At 42.2% G+C, this 15,316-nt stretch overlaps 1 protein-coding gene across 3 annotated transcripts in view; it reads right to left on the bottom strand.

Annotated features, from left to right (window-relative positions):
• Positions 1-2,242: 2,242 nt before the first annotated feature.
• The window catches only part of FNIP2 (folliculin interacting protein 2), an 88,357-nt gene continuing 75,283 nt past the window's right edge, over positions 2,243-15,316 (bottom strand). For all 3 annotated transcript variants that reach the window (XM_075347505.1, XM_075347491.1, XM_075347498.1), the window contains 5 exons: positions 9,548-10,790; positions 9,049-9,205; positions 8,738-8,938; positions 8,504-8,619; positions 2,243-6,251 (listed from right to left, as the gene is read on the bottom strand). In XM_075347505.1, the coding sequence (XP_075203620.1) occupies positions 6,173-6,251; positions 8,504-8,619; positions 8,738-8,938; positions 9,049-9,205; positions 9,548-10,790 (1,796 nt within the window). In that variant the 3' untranslated portion in view covers positions 2,243-6,172. The remainder of the gene's footprint in view (positions 6,252-8,503; positions 8,620-8,737; positions 8,939-9,048; positions 9,206-9,547; positions 10,791-15,316) is intronic.

Consider the following 15,316-nt stretch of genomic DNA (forward strand, 5'->3'; position numbering starts at 1 on the left):
ATCCACAGTGATTGGGAGAGATCGGTCACAAGGCCGGTCTCTCCAATCAGAGCTGGGGGCGGGTGAAGCACCGATCACCCAGCTCCAGCCAGTCATCAGTGCTACAGCAGCACTGATTATGGCTGGATTTCAATGTGTCAGCCATTTTCAATGGCTGACACATTACAGTGACTGTAATTGGCTGAGCGGCGTTTGTCAGCCAATCACAGCCTCTGTAGGTTCGGGGAGGAGGCACCACCCCTCCTGAGGTCAGGCAGAGGTCCCCTCCTTCCCGAATCTACCGTTTAAGTAAACAAATTTCACTCCCCGGGGCTCCGGGACCGCGATTTCGCCATGACGTACTGAGTACGTCATGGGTCGTTTAGCACCATGTCACCATGACGTACTCAGTACGTCAAAGGTCGTTAAGGGGTTAAATATTATATCCATACATATTTATATATAATTTTATTATCATGGCTTGAGAAAGAGCCTGATGGATTGAAACTTTATGGGCCAATAAAGGTCTGAACTTGTTGCTATATACGGAGTGCTGCCTTCTTTAAAATTTCTCTATATTATGATAATGACATTACTGACTTGATCCCACAACTATAAAATCAGTGCTGCTCATATATATATTTTATAAAACATACACATACATATTTATATAATAATATGCAGTAATTTTTCTTGCCATCAATATACATTTTATTTGCAGATTTTCCCCATAGACTTAAAACGTGATTAAAAAGATCTGTGGATTAAAAAAAATAAAAACAAAAAAAAAAAAAACAAACCAGCATATGCATTTAGTGTTTCTGCAGTGGAAAAGCACTAAAGGCATGTAGTCTGCACGTGACTATTTTATCAAAGCTACTTAACAGACTCCCTTTAAAAGGGAACCTGTCAGCAGAAATTTTGCCCTAAACCTAAAAGTTTCCCCTTCTGCAGCTCCTGGGCTGCATTCTAGCAAGGTTCCTATAGTTTTTCTGCCCTCTTTTATAAACCATTTATTTTGATCTAAAGTGGTACCTTTCAGTTTGAAAATCTTGTTAATTCTACCACGGGGGCAGGCTGCCTGTTGTCACTTACTGTCCCTCCTGCCGCTTTAGGCCGTCCAACGCTCAGGACGCCGCCCAGTGCGTCCGAGGTCTCGCGCATGCGCCGTGCCACTGTAGCGGGACTGTGCACAGTGGGACCGCTGGTGACGTTGCGCAGGCACGAGATTATGGGCGGGTGCTGTGATTTTCATCAGCAAGCTCCCGCCCATAATCTCCTGCCCGCGCTTTCCCCTCTGCCTCCACAGTTCTGCGCATGCCCTGGCCAGATGACCAGATGATCGGTGGTGTCCTGCTCCGCTCCTCCCATCTATTTCCTGTTACAGGGCTAGATGGGAAAGAGGTGACGTTGGGTCATCTGGCCAGGGCATGCGCAGAACGGTGTAGGCAGAGGGGAAAGCGCAGGCATGAGATTATAGATTAAAATCACAGCGCCGCCCATAATCTCGTGCCTGCGCAACGTCACCAGCGGTCCCACGGTGCAGTCCCGCTACAGTGGCACGGCAAATGCGCGAGACCGGACGCACTGGGCGGCGTCCTGATGTAAATGAGTGTTGGGGGACGGCCTAAAGTGGCAGGAGGGACAGTAACGGACAACAGACAGCCCCTGTGGTAGAATTACCAAGATTTTCAAACTGAAAAGGTACCACTTTATAAACTATTTATTTTGATCTAAAAAGGGGCAGAATAACTATAGGAACCTTGCTAGAATGCAGCCCAGGAGCTGCAGAAGGGGAAACTTTTAGGTTAGGGCAACATTTCTGCTGACAGGTTCCCTTTAAATCTGGTTTTGGGCATTTCCTGTCACCTACAATCTAAATGCAGCATGATGTTGAGACACAACCAGCTTCCAGTGATGCCACTTACTGGGCTGTTTTGAGTTTTTTAGCAAATAAGTAGTAAATCTGATGCTACGTAGTCTAATTATGACCGCACTCTTTTTAATCTATACTGTGCATAGGTAAACAACAAAAAAAAACAAAAAACAAAAAACCAACATAGTACAGTCCTCAGCGTTCAGAAAACTGGTAGATCTGCAGCAACCAGTAAAGTAACATCACTGGAGTCAGGGTCCTTGGCCCTACATCATGCTGCTCCCAGATGGGTCAGCCTAAACCTGGTGATTGTCTTGCTTTGGTATGTTGCCTTCCCTTTTGAAGCACAACAGTTACTAGGAGTGAGGGTGACGAAACACACAAAAGAATGTTTATATGCAAGGGTTTATTGCACCAAATTCCACATAAAATATATTCATATACATTAGATTAAAAGCAAGCATTTCCCACTTTCATTGGACAACTGTTCAGTCTGCATTGGATCTTCACTTGCTGATCAGGCGTTACACTCATCAGGAACAGTTTATTAGGAATCGGCATGTCAATAAATAAAACTTGTAAAATCATTGCTTCAACAAACTAAAAAAACACTTAAAAAGACTACATGAGTAGTATCACCACCAAAACCTCAGAAGACAAAATATAAAAATCAAAGTTACAGAAAAAAAAAAAAAAATCAGCTTTAACACTGCAGCAGCAGATTAAGACTTTACGCCTCAGTCTCCATTAATGCCAAAAAGCACCTAAAGGGCACATTCCTACCATGAAGTATGTAGACTGACAAATCAAAGCTTACAATGTTGTAGAAGAACTAATACTGAAACTGTTTTTAAAAGAAGTAAAAATTCTAAAAACTCAAGGGTGAAACCTATGTAAGCATCAGTGGATTATCTCCTATTTGCACATTCCAATGAAATGTTGCATGTCCCACTACAATATCCATACTGCGCCAATTAAATCTATAGTAAAAGTTAGTCTGAACAATTGAGGTAGAATTGTGAAAGGACGACAGTGACGAAGGTCTGGATAATTAGTGTCATTTCTAATCATGTAATGTGAATGGATGTTTTTTCTTCGATCATTCTGTACAGTACATGTGTAGATTTTGGACCAAAGGTTTCTGGACATGTTTTGTGTATTTTCCTCCCCAAGAAAACAAAAGCTATACTCAAAGTATAGGCCAAATCTGAAGTATAAAAGTGGGGCCCAAACAATTATAGAATGAACAAGACCTCAGATATGGCCATGTATACCATGAGGGATGCACAAGTGAAGTATGTAGGTTTTATAGTAAAGACTAGTACCATGCAAATACGATACACAAGCAGAGGAACCTAGGCTATAATGGGAGACATTGACGAGATTGGATGGGCTTCTAATGCCTGATATAATGGTACATGTCTGATTGGTCATAGCTTTATCTAAACTATCCACCCAGATGTTACACAGCATATCATTACACCCACACATGATCTTTCCACACCAGTACTAATGTTTGCCCGTAGTACTAATGGCCTGTATTAGCACCAGTCATGCAATAAAGCGTAGCAATTTGGACTATGTTCTGCTCTGTTCACATTTTGGATTCTGCACCCATGCACCCAGTATTATCTAACCAGGTGACAGATCTTTAATGCCAGTGTAATGTGCCTGACTGTTGGGCGTCCTTATTCCGAGAGCAGCATAATGTAGAGACAGACCTAGATTCCAGCAGTTACTTATTGGGATTTTTGCTCTAGTTTAATCTCCTGATAAAACTGATTTTTAACAAAAAAACTACAGCAATAGGCTCAGTAAGTTACACACCACTGAATCTGGTGACAGACTCCCTTTAAAACGTTACACAAAGTCTATAATAGACAATCAGATTTTCCTTGGGGAATTCCTAAATGGTGTTAAAAAAAACTGTAAAAACAGTTACTCTTTCATATCTCTGGACACATTACAATAATGGCTTATTTTCATAACTTATATCAGAAAAGTCTGATTGCTTCTGCTCCTGGACTGATCTTATTCTTAATATTCTCAATTTCTGGGTAAAAATCTGTATTCAGTGAAGATATTTACATTACTGAGAGAATCTCACGTCGTAACTATTATCTCCTATGTATGAAAAGGGGTGAGAGTTAGGCTGGGTTCACACATAGCGACAGCGATAACGACGTCGCTGTTACGTCACCATTTTCTGTGACGTAACAGCGACCTAGTAAGTCACTTATGATCGCTGCTTAGCTGTCAAACACAGCGACGCAGCAGCGATCATAACGTCACTACATGTGCAGAGAGCAGGGAGCTGCGCACACCGCTTAGCGCTGGCTCCCTGCTCTCCTAGCTACAGTACACATCGGGTTACACATCTGGTTAATTAACCCGATGCGTACTGCAGCTACATGTGCAGAGAGCTGGGAGCCGGCACTGGCAGCGTGAGAGCGGCGGAGGCTGGTAACGAAGGTAAATATCGGGTAACCACCTTGGTTACCCGATGTTTACCCTGGTTACAGCTTACCGCAGCTGCCAGATACCGGCTCCTGCTCTCTGCTCGCTTCATTTCGTCGTTCTCTCGCTGTCACACACAGCGATCTCTGCGTCACAGCGGGAGAGCAACAATAAAAAAACGAACCAGGGCTGTGTGTAACGAGCAGCAATCTCACAGCAGGGGCCAGATCGCTGCTCAGTGTCACACACAGCGAGATCGCTAATGAGGTCACCAAAACCGTGACGTAGCAGCGATTTCAATAGCGATCTCGCTATGTGTGAAGCACCCCTAAGGGTACAGTCACACTAAACGACGTACCAGAGATTCTGACCACGATACGACCTGGCAGGGATCGCTGGTACGTCGCTACAGGGTCGCTAGTGAGCTGTCAGTCAGATCTCACCAGCGACCAGCCACTCTTAATGATGCTGCACTTGGTAACCAGGGTACACATCGGGTTACTTGCTTAGTTACCCGATATTTACCCTGGCTACATGTGCAGGGAGCCAGCGCAGCGTGCGCTGGTAACCAGGGTAAATATCGGGTAACCAAGCAAAGCGCTTTGCTTAGTTACCAGATATTTACCCTGGTTACCAGTGTACGCTGCTTACAGAGTCAGTGCTAGTTTGTCTCCCGCAGACAAACATGCCGATGCGTGTTGCACAGCGAGAGACCAACGAGCAAAAAATGAACCAGAACAGTTTGTAACGATCAGTGATTTCACAGCAGGGGCCAGGTCGCTGCTTAGTGTCACACACAGCAAGATCGCTGATGAGGTCACTGGTACGTCACAAAACCTGTGACACAGCGAGATCGCTAGCGAGATTGCTGCTATGTTGGAAGTACCCTTAAGAAGGAGCTTTGCCTATAGACCCTCCCTCCCCTGGAATCTACGTCAACAGAGGGGTAAGAGGAGGACAGCTCTGCCTAAAGACCCTCCCTCTGTCATTTGTGTAGACCGAAGGGTGAGAGGAGGAAGGAGTTCTGCCTATAGACCTTCCCTCCCCTGCAGTCTACATAGACTAAGGGGTGAGCGGAATAAGGAGCTCTGCCTATAGACACTCCTCCCACATAAGGATTACAGAATCTTGTCAGGAGTAACCCTCAGTAATATAACTTCACTGAACATACATTTTAAACAGAAACAGACTTAAGAATGAAAGCTCAGTCGTCAAGGAGAAGGAAGCAAATTCCTCTAAGATATAATACGAAGTTACTTCACAGATCAATGGTGGATGTAAAAATAAGCAAAATTAAAAATAAAAGGAAAATGGGTTGGCACTAGTAAATGAAGCAAGCTTAAAGTATTGTGCAGGCCCCCAGCCCAGTTACCTACTAGTGCATACTGGTACTTTTAGTGTTTGTGGTGCTGTTCTTCTAGACATTCTAATACTTGGTCACATTGTTAAGTAGTTAATCATAGATTAGAGAAATGAGGCATACATAAACACCCTGTGTGAACGTACATCTCCTAAATGCCACGTTAGAAAATACATGCTGAATTCTCTACATGTTCCAGTAATAACCACAGTGAAGTAAGACTTCGGGGGAGAGCGGTGACCATTCTGTAGATAAGTGGCTGTTCGCACATCAGCAATATAGAGTTTTAGAACTTCAGACTTTTCCAAAATTCTTCCCTGTGAAGCGACAAAAGGCCACTGGGGAATAGCATAATGCCTTCACGTCATGTAAACTTTACACAGTGCCCCCATTATGATGTAGGGGTCACAGTTCATTAGAACAGCAGCGTCATTTCCCATTTTTCTTGAATGGTTACTTCTCCGCTGTAGCTTATAGAATGATCAAATGCATGATGCACCTTATAAGAGGATTTGGGCAACATGAGGAGAATGTGTACTTGCCACAGCAGCCAACAAAGGCAAATCATTTGATTCAATCCTAAATGGGAGAGGGAAAATAGCAGTTAAGAGTTAGCAGCAAAAACACCGGTCATAGTATAAAGCTAATAGAATGGCATTTATTAATGATTCCAGATAGCCGTTCTCGTGTGTATGTAGGAGAGGTATGGCGTAACTGCAGCAGACATGATTCCTTCTGTTATTCATCCTAATGCCATAGAAGGGAACCAATCACCAGGATTTTCCTTTATAACCTAAAACCAGTGCTATACTGGCACTATCAGGCTCAGTCTCTACATACCATTAGTGGTCAGCTTGGATGTTTACTTTCTTTCTTGGATTTCAAAACCTAAAGTTTATAAAAATCACCAGCTTCTTGAGCGACAGCAGCAAAGGAGCAGATAATAGCTGGGGGGCCTCAGCCAACAAAGCGGATACCAGGAAGCATTTTTCAGTTGGCTGAGGCCCTGCCCCTTCTGGGTATGACCTCACACAGGTCCTGCTAGTGAAAAAGTAAACTAATTGTATAATACTTATACAAATTCTAACGGGGAGGGAATAACTGAACACCCCCACCCCTGTTATCTGATACTCAGCTGCTGTCACCCAAGAAGCTGATTATTTTATAAAATTTACTTTGATTTCAAAACCTAAAACATCTGAGCTGACCACTAAAGGTATGTAGAGAATCAGCCTGATAGTGCCAGTATAGCACTGGCATTAGGTTATATACAAATATCCTGGTGATTGGTTCACTTTAAAAAACACCTAAGTCACTGCCATCTGTCCATATATTGTCCCACATGGTAATGAATGCACTAAAAAGTTTGGCAATTGGCACTTCATGCACCAGAAAATGTCTGCATGCATATTAGATCCTTCACAACCTGGTGATTATTTGCTTTTGGGGGGGGTTTTCTTCCCCCTTCTTCCAAGAACCATAACCTATTTTTCTGTTGATATAGCCATATAAAAAGCTTGTATTTTGCAGGACAAGTTGTAGTATTGAACTTTAGTTAGTATTATACTCGACTCTATGATTGAATTCTTTTCTGCTTTCAAAGTTAAATTGTGGCAAGAAAAAAAAAAAAATATAATATAATATAAAATATAATATATATATATTTTTTGGTTTATAATTCATGGAAAACAAAAAACCTTCAATAACTCAGTAATACAATTTTCTCAGGTGTATACGTAAATGGTGACAAGCAAAAAAAACAAAACAAAAAAAAAACACCACTCCAAAAACCTCTTCACTGTAACTTTGAGACCTGTATCATTTTTAACTATAGGTTAATGTAGCCTTGTAGGGGGCAAGGGGGGGGGGGGGGGGGTGTCGCGATGTTTCACGCCCGTAGCTAACGTTTTCATGCATACCATTTTGGGGTACATCATCCAGGCTCATTGGCCACAATGCTATGTTGAGAAACAAGGTTGCGCTTAAATACCTTGTGTTGCCAATATTGCCTGTGAGTGGCGCATTGTGGCCTGCTCGTCTCGATCATGTCCATGACCTCGGGGATCCAGTGATATCACGTCAACTTCCTGTTGGCCAGCCCCAGTCTCCATGAGTCACTAGGCTGTGGGCGGCGTTCTACCGCTCATCACAGACCAGCACCTCCCTGCTCACTCCTTCACTGCAGAGCACCTTCACGAGCAAGCAGGAGGGATGCTGGGCTGTAATGAGCGGTGAGACGCCAACCACAGCCTAGTGACTCACTGAGACTGGGGTCGGCCGCGGTGATGACAGGTGAACAGGAAGTTGACGTGATATCACCGGATCCCCGAGGTCATGAGCCCGAGATCAGGCGATTGGGAAGAGAGGTTTGCCATAGCGCCGCTAACAGGCACTGTTGGCAACAAAGTATTTGAGAGAAACCTTGTTTCAAAAGATATTGTTGAGGTCAGTAATAAATATGGGTGAACCACTATTTTTTTGGCTCTCTGAACACCACACACATTTTTTTAATTAATTAATTTCAACCTACATTTCTTTAATCCTTATATTGTAAGATTGGGACCATAACTATGGGAAACTAACAAGTGCTTGTTAGTTTAAAAGGGAAGTCCCGAAACCAATACTGGATAACAAGAATGTTTCTAGAATTTTACCACTGGATAAACCCAATCTGATACTAGTGACAAGTATATGTTACTAAACTAGAATGTCTCATTGAGATAATCATGCTAAATGATACATAACTGGCCTATAACATGGATCGAAAACATAACAAAAATTCATCACTTAATGATTGCAATGTATTCTGAAACAAAGTCTGAAATACTCACCCCAAGACGACTCCCAGCTCTCTGACGTGGACTCTGGTGTGTCCCCTCAGGTACTCAGACAGCATTTTACTCTTTAAATACAACTCTTGTAACTTGTCCTCTAGATGCATCACACACTAGAGTATAAAGAGAATCCGTTGAAATTGGAGCTCATCACTAGGGTTTTTAGTTGCCATCATAAAGTACATAAGGCTCACATCCACAACTATCCTCTTTCATCCGCTGAATACTTACAAAGACGGGGGGCACTTTTAGCTTATGGAGCTGTAAAACAGACTGAAGCAAACTGCACACTTGGCTGGACACCAGAACATCAGTACCAAGCTTCACACTGTCCGCTGTGGTCTTCTGGCTGCTGACAACCTGGACACTGCATTTATCAGTGTCAGCTACTATGCAGACCGCTTCTGCCAACGGCTCATCAAGGACAGGGTGCTGGAATAAATGCAGAAAAAAAAAAAAAAAAAAAAAAAAAAAATCAGCCTAAAAGAAAAAAAATCCCAAATGCAGTTTTTGGATTTGTTTACACCAGTGTAAAAACATACATGAGTTGAGTGAGCCAGGCTGGTGACCAAGCAGGTCTTCAGCTTCTCAGCACTTGCAATCCCATGAAGCACCATATCTGGCATATATGTGGAGCAGTAACCACCAAACAGAGATCTCCCAAAGTTTTTAACACTTGAGCTACTGATAACATCAGACCTAGGAGAAAGTGAAAATTAAAAATAAATAAATAAATAAAATAATATATATATAAAAATAGTATATTTCAAAAAGGTCTACTACAATTAATTTTCAGAAGCCAATTTTTTAAAATATGTATGAATTTTTTTTATTATACATAGAAACTATGTCTACCATCTGGATCCCATTTGCAGAGGTAAGAAAAAAGGAAAAACACCAGGCACAGCCAGGCCTAAAAGGTGTAGTAGCACTGAAGTGTAATAAAAATATGGATGATTTATTGTGCTGTATGCCTCAATCCTCTTCACTATACACAGGCAATAAATCAATACTACTTCTATTTTGTACTTTACGTCTTACCTAGGCAGTGGCAGCTCCACTTCTGCATGGTTGCTGTTATGGTCCCGGTTTTCTAGACGGGTGCGGCCAGTGTTCAGCTCCTCATCACTCTGGCCCAGGGCACTGTCATAACTTTTACTCCTCGAAATGTTTCCCTCCAGCCAGCCCCCAGTCTCTACGACATTATCCCCACAGGGGACAGTTTGGGAAGGAGTCTGTGGAGGGTGTGCTTCAGTGTTAGGATCGGTCAGTTCTTTTTCACAAGTTCTTTCTGATGTGGGATTATCCTCTACTATAGTAGATACAAAACATTTTTCTGATAATAGGGAATGACAGGGAAGAGAGTCTACTGTATTGGTTTCAATGCTGTTACCCTCTACAAAATACTCATCAAATAAGCTGGAGCCTCCCTCACAAGAGGGGATGCGCGAATGCATCATCATCCTCCGGGCAGCCGCTAGTGGGTAACGTTTGGGAGCACTGGACGGTTCAATCTTGCAGTGTACAGACACTTCATTCTCATCTGGCTCCTTCCTACGGCTCTCCAGACCAGTGTCAGAAAGTGAGGATTGGCCCATTCTTAAGGTTATTTTTCTTAGAGGAGAATTCTCTTTCTGGTCTGCACGAAGTACTTCCTTAGCCCAGTCGGAGAGCTGCACTGGAGAGCTGGCCTTGTTGTACTGACCAGCATGGTGATGGCTTTTAACATGGCATGTTAGAGAAGTGGAGGTAAACACATTGTCAACATTGTAAACTGGAGCTCTTGTGACTGAAACCAAGGTCTCTATTTTGGCTTTGTTAATAAAGGTTATGCTTTTCTTACAAGAGGCTCCATCACCTAAGTTAGCTTCATGGCCAGTAGAGGATTTAACAGTTCTCTGGGTTGGACAGCAGCCATCAGTTTTATTCTCTCTGGCTATGGAAATGTCAGAGGGTTCAAGTCCACTTTGAGGTGATCCATCAGCAGCATTATGGTGCGAGGAAGGAGACAACAGGGCAGACTCCTTGTTCAGTGTAATGAGCACATATTCAGAGTCTTCCACCTCACCCTTCTCCAGTGACGTTGTGACAACATTACTGCCCTGTACCATCTGCTCCCCTTTCTTTAGGACTCTGCTGTGTACTAGATGGTTCTCCTGAAGTTCAGAGCAACGGATGAAATAGGTAAGGACGTACAAGATGCGCTGCACCAAGTCTCTACGTTTTCCTACCACAACAGTTCGAGTCATTCTGACAGGGGATCCTAAAGCCCCATATAGATCACCTGAAGAGGAGGAAAATAGGTCTTCATTATATAGCAAAGGACACTTGTATAAAGTACAGTATGGTTAGCATTTAGCGCACTAACACACATGCAAACAAAATGGTTGAGTCAGTCAGTCAGTCATTCTGCCAACAGCCATCTCACCAGACTTACCAGTCACCAGACACCTCTGGCAGCAGCTCCTTATGGAGCAAGAGGATTGGCACTCTGAAATCGGACATACAGGATCATCATCCTCATGTGTCCAACTGAAGCTAAAGCATGCTGGAATGGATCACAGGGTACCATTAGTTTGGCAAGCCAGCGCGGGGTCAGATGAAGACCCCTGTCACTGCCATGACATGTTTCCTCAATGCTGGCACTCACAGTAATAGCATTTCTTCTGATGTGGCTGTGCAGTCAAAGTCCCCTAGAAAAACTAGTAAAATGACTAAAGTAAAAACTAAAAGACGTCAAAAATCACCCCCCTTTTGTCAAAAACAAAAAAACAAACACAAACACGACAAAAGAACAAAATAGAATTGTTTGACAAACTTCGAATTTCTTTTTTTTTTTTTTTTTACCCTGTTCATGTACAGCACAAAAAAAAAAAAAAAAAAAAAAAAAAAATTTACCTGTCAGTTTACCTTTAAAAAGGAGGGAGTTGCCCATGACATGACAGGATAGGCCATGGATGTTGAATTGGTTGAATAGTCACACCCATCAACCCCCCTCCGATTAGCTATTCCCAGGGTTGCCAGCTGCAGCGCTGCACCTCCTCTTGGAGTCTGGCATAGTGATCAGTTCTGTGGCCCCAGAGCAGAGTTTAGGGAACTGCAGTTCTCAGGCCTGCAGCTGCACTTTCCTAGCTGCTGGCCCTATTAACCTGGCACTTGCACCTTGGGTTCACTGAACACTGCATGTACGTGGATAGAACTTCGTGTGGGCGGGGTTAATGCGCGATTTGCTGCGCTCCAGTCCCACAGATGAAGAGGAGCTGCAGTGCCACCTGAGCCCAAAGCTGTATGTGCCCCTCTCACTGCATGGGCCCCCTCAAAAGTATGTGCCCCCCACCTCCTGGGCTGTATAGGTCCCCCTAGTAACGTGCATGCCCCCTTTCCCCAGTAATGTTTATGCCCCTAGGTAATATTATATATATATATATATATATAATATTATTATATATATATATATATATATATATAATATTATTATATATATATATATATATATATATATATATATATATATATATATATATATATATATATATATATATATATATATATATATATATATATATATATATATATATATATATATATATATATATATATATATATATATATATATATATATATATATATATATATTTTAGTCTGTGTGCAACATGCATGGCCTTGTTTGTTAACCCCTACACGACCATGGACAGATATATCCGTCATGGAGCGTGTCCCGTTAAGCCCCGCCCCCTGCAGGCAGGCGGCGGCAGTCAGCACACATATCAGCTGTTTTCAACAGCTTACATGTGTGCCTGCTAGCCGCGGGTGGAATCTCTTCCACCCGCGGCCATTAACCCCTTAAATCTTGTTGCCAAAGTCTGGCAGCAAGATCTATATGCGCGCGCCATGTTTTTTTACTTACCGCCGCCCCCACCGGACGTCACGTGCGTGATCACATGACCATCGGTGGTTGCCATCGTAGCACAGGGTCATGTGATGACGCCTGCAGCTATTTGAACTAAAAGTTCAAATCAACCCCCTTTCCCCCCATTGAAAATTAAAGGGTTAAAAAAAAATAAAAATTAAAAACACACATTTTGTATCGCCGCGTTCAGAAATGCCCGATCAAAATATAAAAATCAATCTGATTGGAATTCTTTTGCCACTACGCCGTTTACCAAACGCCAAAATTACGTTTTTTTGGTCGCCGCACGTTTTACGCAAAATGCAATAACAGGCGATCAAAACGTAGCATCTGCGCAAAAATGGTACCATTAGAAATGTCAGCTCGAGACGCAAAAAATAAGCAGTCACTGAGCCATAGATCCCAAAAAATAAGAACGCTACGTGTTTCGGAAAATGGCGCAAAACGTGCGCCACTTTTATTGGACAAAATTGTGAATTTTTTTTAACCCCTTAGATACAAGTAAACCTATACATGTTTGATGTCTACAAACTTGCACTGACCTCAGGCATCATACCCACACATCAGTTTTACCATATAGTGAACACCGTGAATAAAACATCCCAAAAACTATTGTGCCATCACACTTTTTTTTTTAATTTTTCTGCATTTGGAATTTTTTTTGCTGTTTTCCAGTACACCATACGGTAAAACTTATGCTTTCATTTAAAAGTACAACTTGTCCTGCAAAAAACAAGCCCTCATATGGCAAGATTGACGGAAAAATAAAAAAAAAAAAAAAAGTTAGGGCTCTCGGAAGAAGGGGAGCAAAAACAAAAACGCAAAAAACGGAAAGTGCCCCGGGGCTGAAGGGGTTAAAGTGACAGCTATGAAGCAACGTGCTCTGCACAACCACATTCCCAGGAGGAACTTGTCAAGAGACAAGCGGGGAGGTGAGTGAGGCTGCTGCCGGACTCCCCATTTTAAAAATATACAACGCATCTGTGTGCGTGCGCACATGTATAATGTGCATATCTATGCATGTCAATGTATGACTGTATAGATTTAATGGCTGTTCATATGCATTTTTGTGAATTTGTCTTTAAACATGCACAAGTCTGCATGTACGTAGCTGTGTATGTGAGTGTCTGCAAGAGTATAGGGCCCACTGAGACTTTTGCCTGGACCCAAAAACCTGGAGCCAGCCCTAGTACTGGTAGTAATGATCCGGGCCCCCCCAGAGTCCTAATCTCAACAGTCTTCATATAAGCCCATACAGACTAATAGAAGGATTTGCACACAAAAATATTTTGTTCCCGATGCTTAGAACAACCTCTGTCAAGTTCCTTCAAGAACTGAGTGCAGGTGTATGTAGAAGCATTAATACTCTTCTGAAGGCAAAGGGTGGCCATAACATTAATTTACATTGGGTTTTTTTTATAACAAAAAATATAAAAACAAATAAAGTGATTATACTACTAAACTTGAAAATTATACACCGTAAGAGTGCTTAAAAAAAAACAAAAACGTATTTTTCAGATTGAGGACCATAAGACGGACCCTGGTTTTAGAGGAGGGGGGAAAAAAAAGAAAAAAAAAAGAAGAAAATTTTAAGCAAAAAATGTGGTCAAGACACATTGTTATGGGGCGAGGATCTGCTGCCGACACTGTTATGGGGGTAATCTCCCCAAATTCTCTAACTCAGGTACCCCATCCTGGTAATGATCCTCCTGCCTTGTAGATACAGTCATATGAAAAAGTTTGCGCACCCCTATTAATGTTAAATTGTTATAACGAAAAAAGGTTGGGTTTTTGCAACAGCTATTTCAGTTTCATATATCTAATAACTGATGGACTGAGTAATATTTCTGGATTGAAATGAGGTTTATTGTACTAACAGAAAATGTGCAATCTGCATTTAAACAAAATTTGACAGGTGCAAAAGTATAGGCACCTCAACATAAAAGTGACATTAATATTTTGTTGATCCTCCTTTTGCAAAAATAACAGCCTCTAGTCGCTTCCTGTAGCTTTTAATGAGTTCCTGGATCCTGGATGAAGGTATATTTGACCATTCCTGTTTACAAAACAATTCCAGTTCAGTTAAGTTTGATGGTCGCCGAGCATGGACAGCATGCTTCAAATCATCCCACAGATTTTCAATGATATTCAGGTCTGGGGACTGGGATGGCCATTCCAGAACATTGTAATTGTTCCTCTGCATGAATGCCTGAGTAGATTTGGAGCGGTGTTTTGGATCATTGTCTTGCTGAAATATCCATCCCCTGTGTAACTTCAACTTCGTCACTGATTCTTGCACATTATTGTCAAGAATCTGCTGATACTGAGTTGAATCCATGCAACCCTCAACTTTAACAAGATTCCCGATGCTGGCATTGGCCACACAGCCCCAAAAGCATGATGGAACAGCTACCAAATTTTACTGTGGGTAGCAAGTGCTTTTCTTGGAATGCCGTGTTTTTTTGCCTCCATGCATAACGCCTTTTTGTATGACTAAACAACTCAATCATTGTTTCATCAGTCCACAGGATCTTCTTCCAAAATGTAACTGGCTTGTCCAAAAGTGCTTTTGCATACCTCAGGTTTGTGGCGTGCTTGCAGAAACTGCTTCTTTCGCATCACTCTCCCATACAGCTTCTCCTTCAGCAAAGTGCGCTGTATTGTTGACCGATGCACATTCACACTATCTGCAGCAAGATGATGCTGCAGGTCTTTGGAGGTGGTCTGTGGATTAACCTTGACTGTTCACCATTCTTCTTCTCTGCCTTTCTGATATTTTTATTGGCCTGCCACTTCTGGGCTTAACAAGAACTGTACCTGTGTTCTTCCATTTCCTTACTATGTTCCTCACAGTGGAAACTGACAGTTTAAATCTCTGAGACAATTTTTTGTATCCTTCC

The sequence above is a fragment of the Anomaloglossus baeobatrachus genome, chromosome 1, assembly GCF_048569485.1.
Source record: "Anomaloglossus baeobatrachus isolate aAnoBae1 chromosome 1, aAnoBae1.hap1, whole genome shotgun sequence".
Classification (NCBI taxonomy): Eukaryota; Metazoa; Chordata; class Amphibia; order Anura; family Aromobatidae; genus Anomaloglossus; species Anomaloglossus baeobatrachus.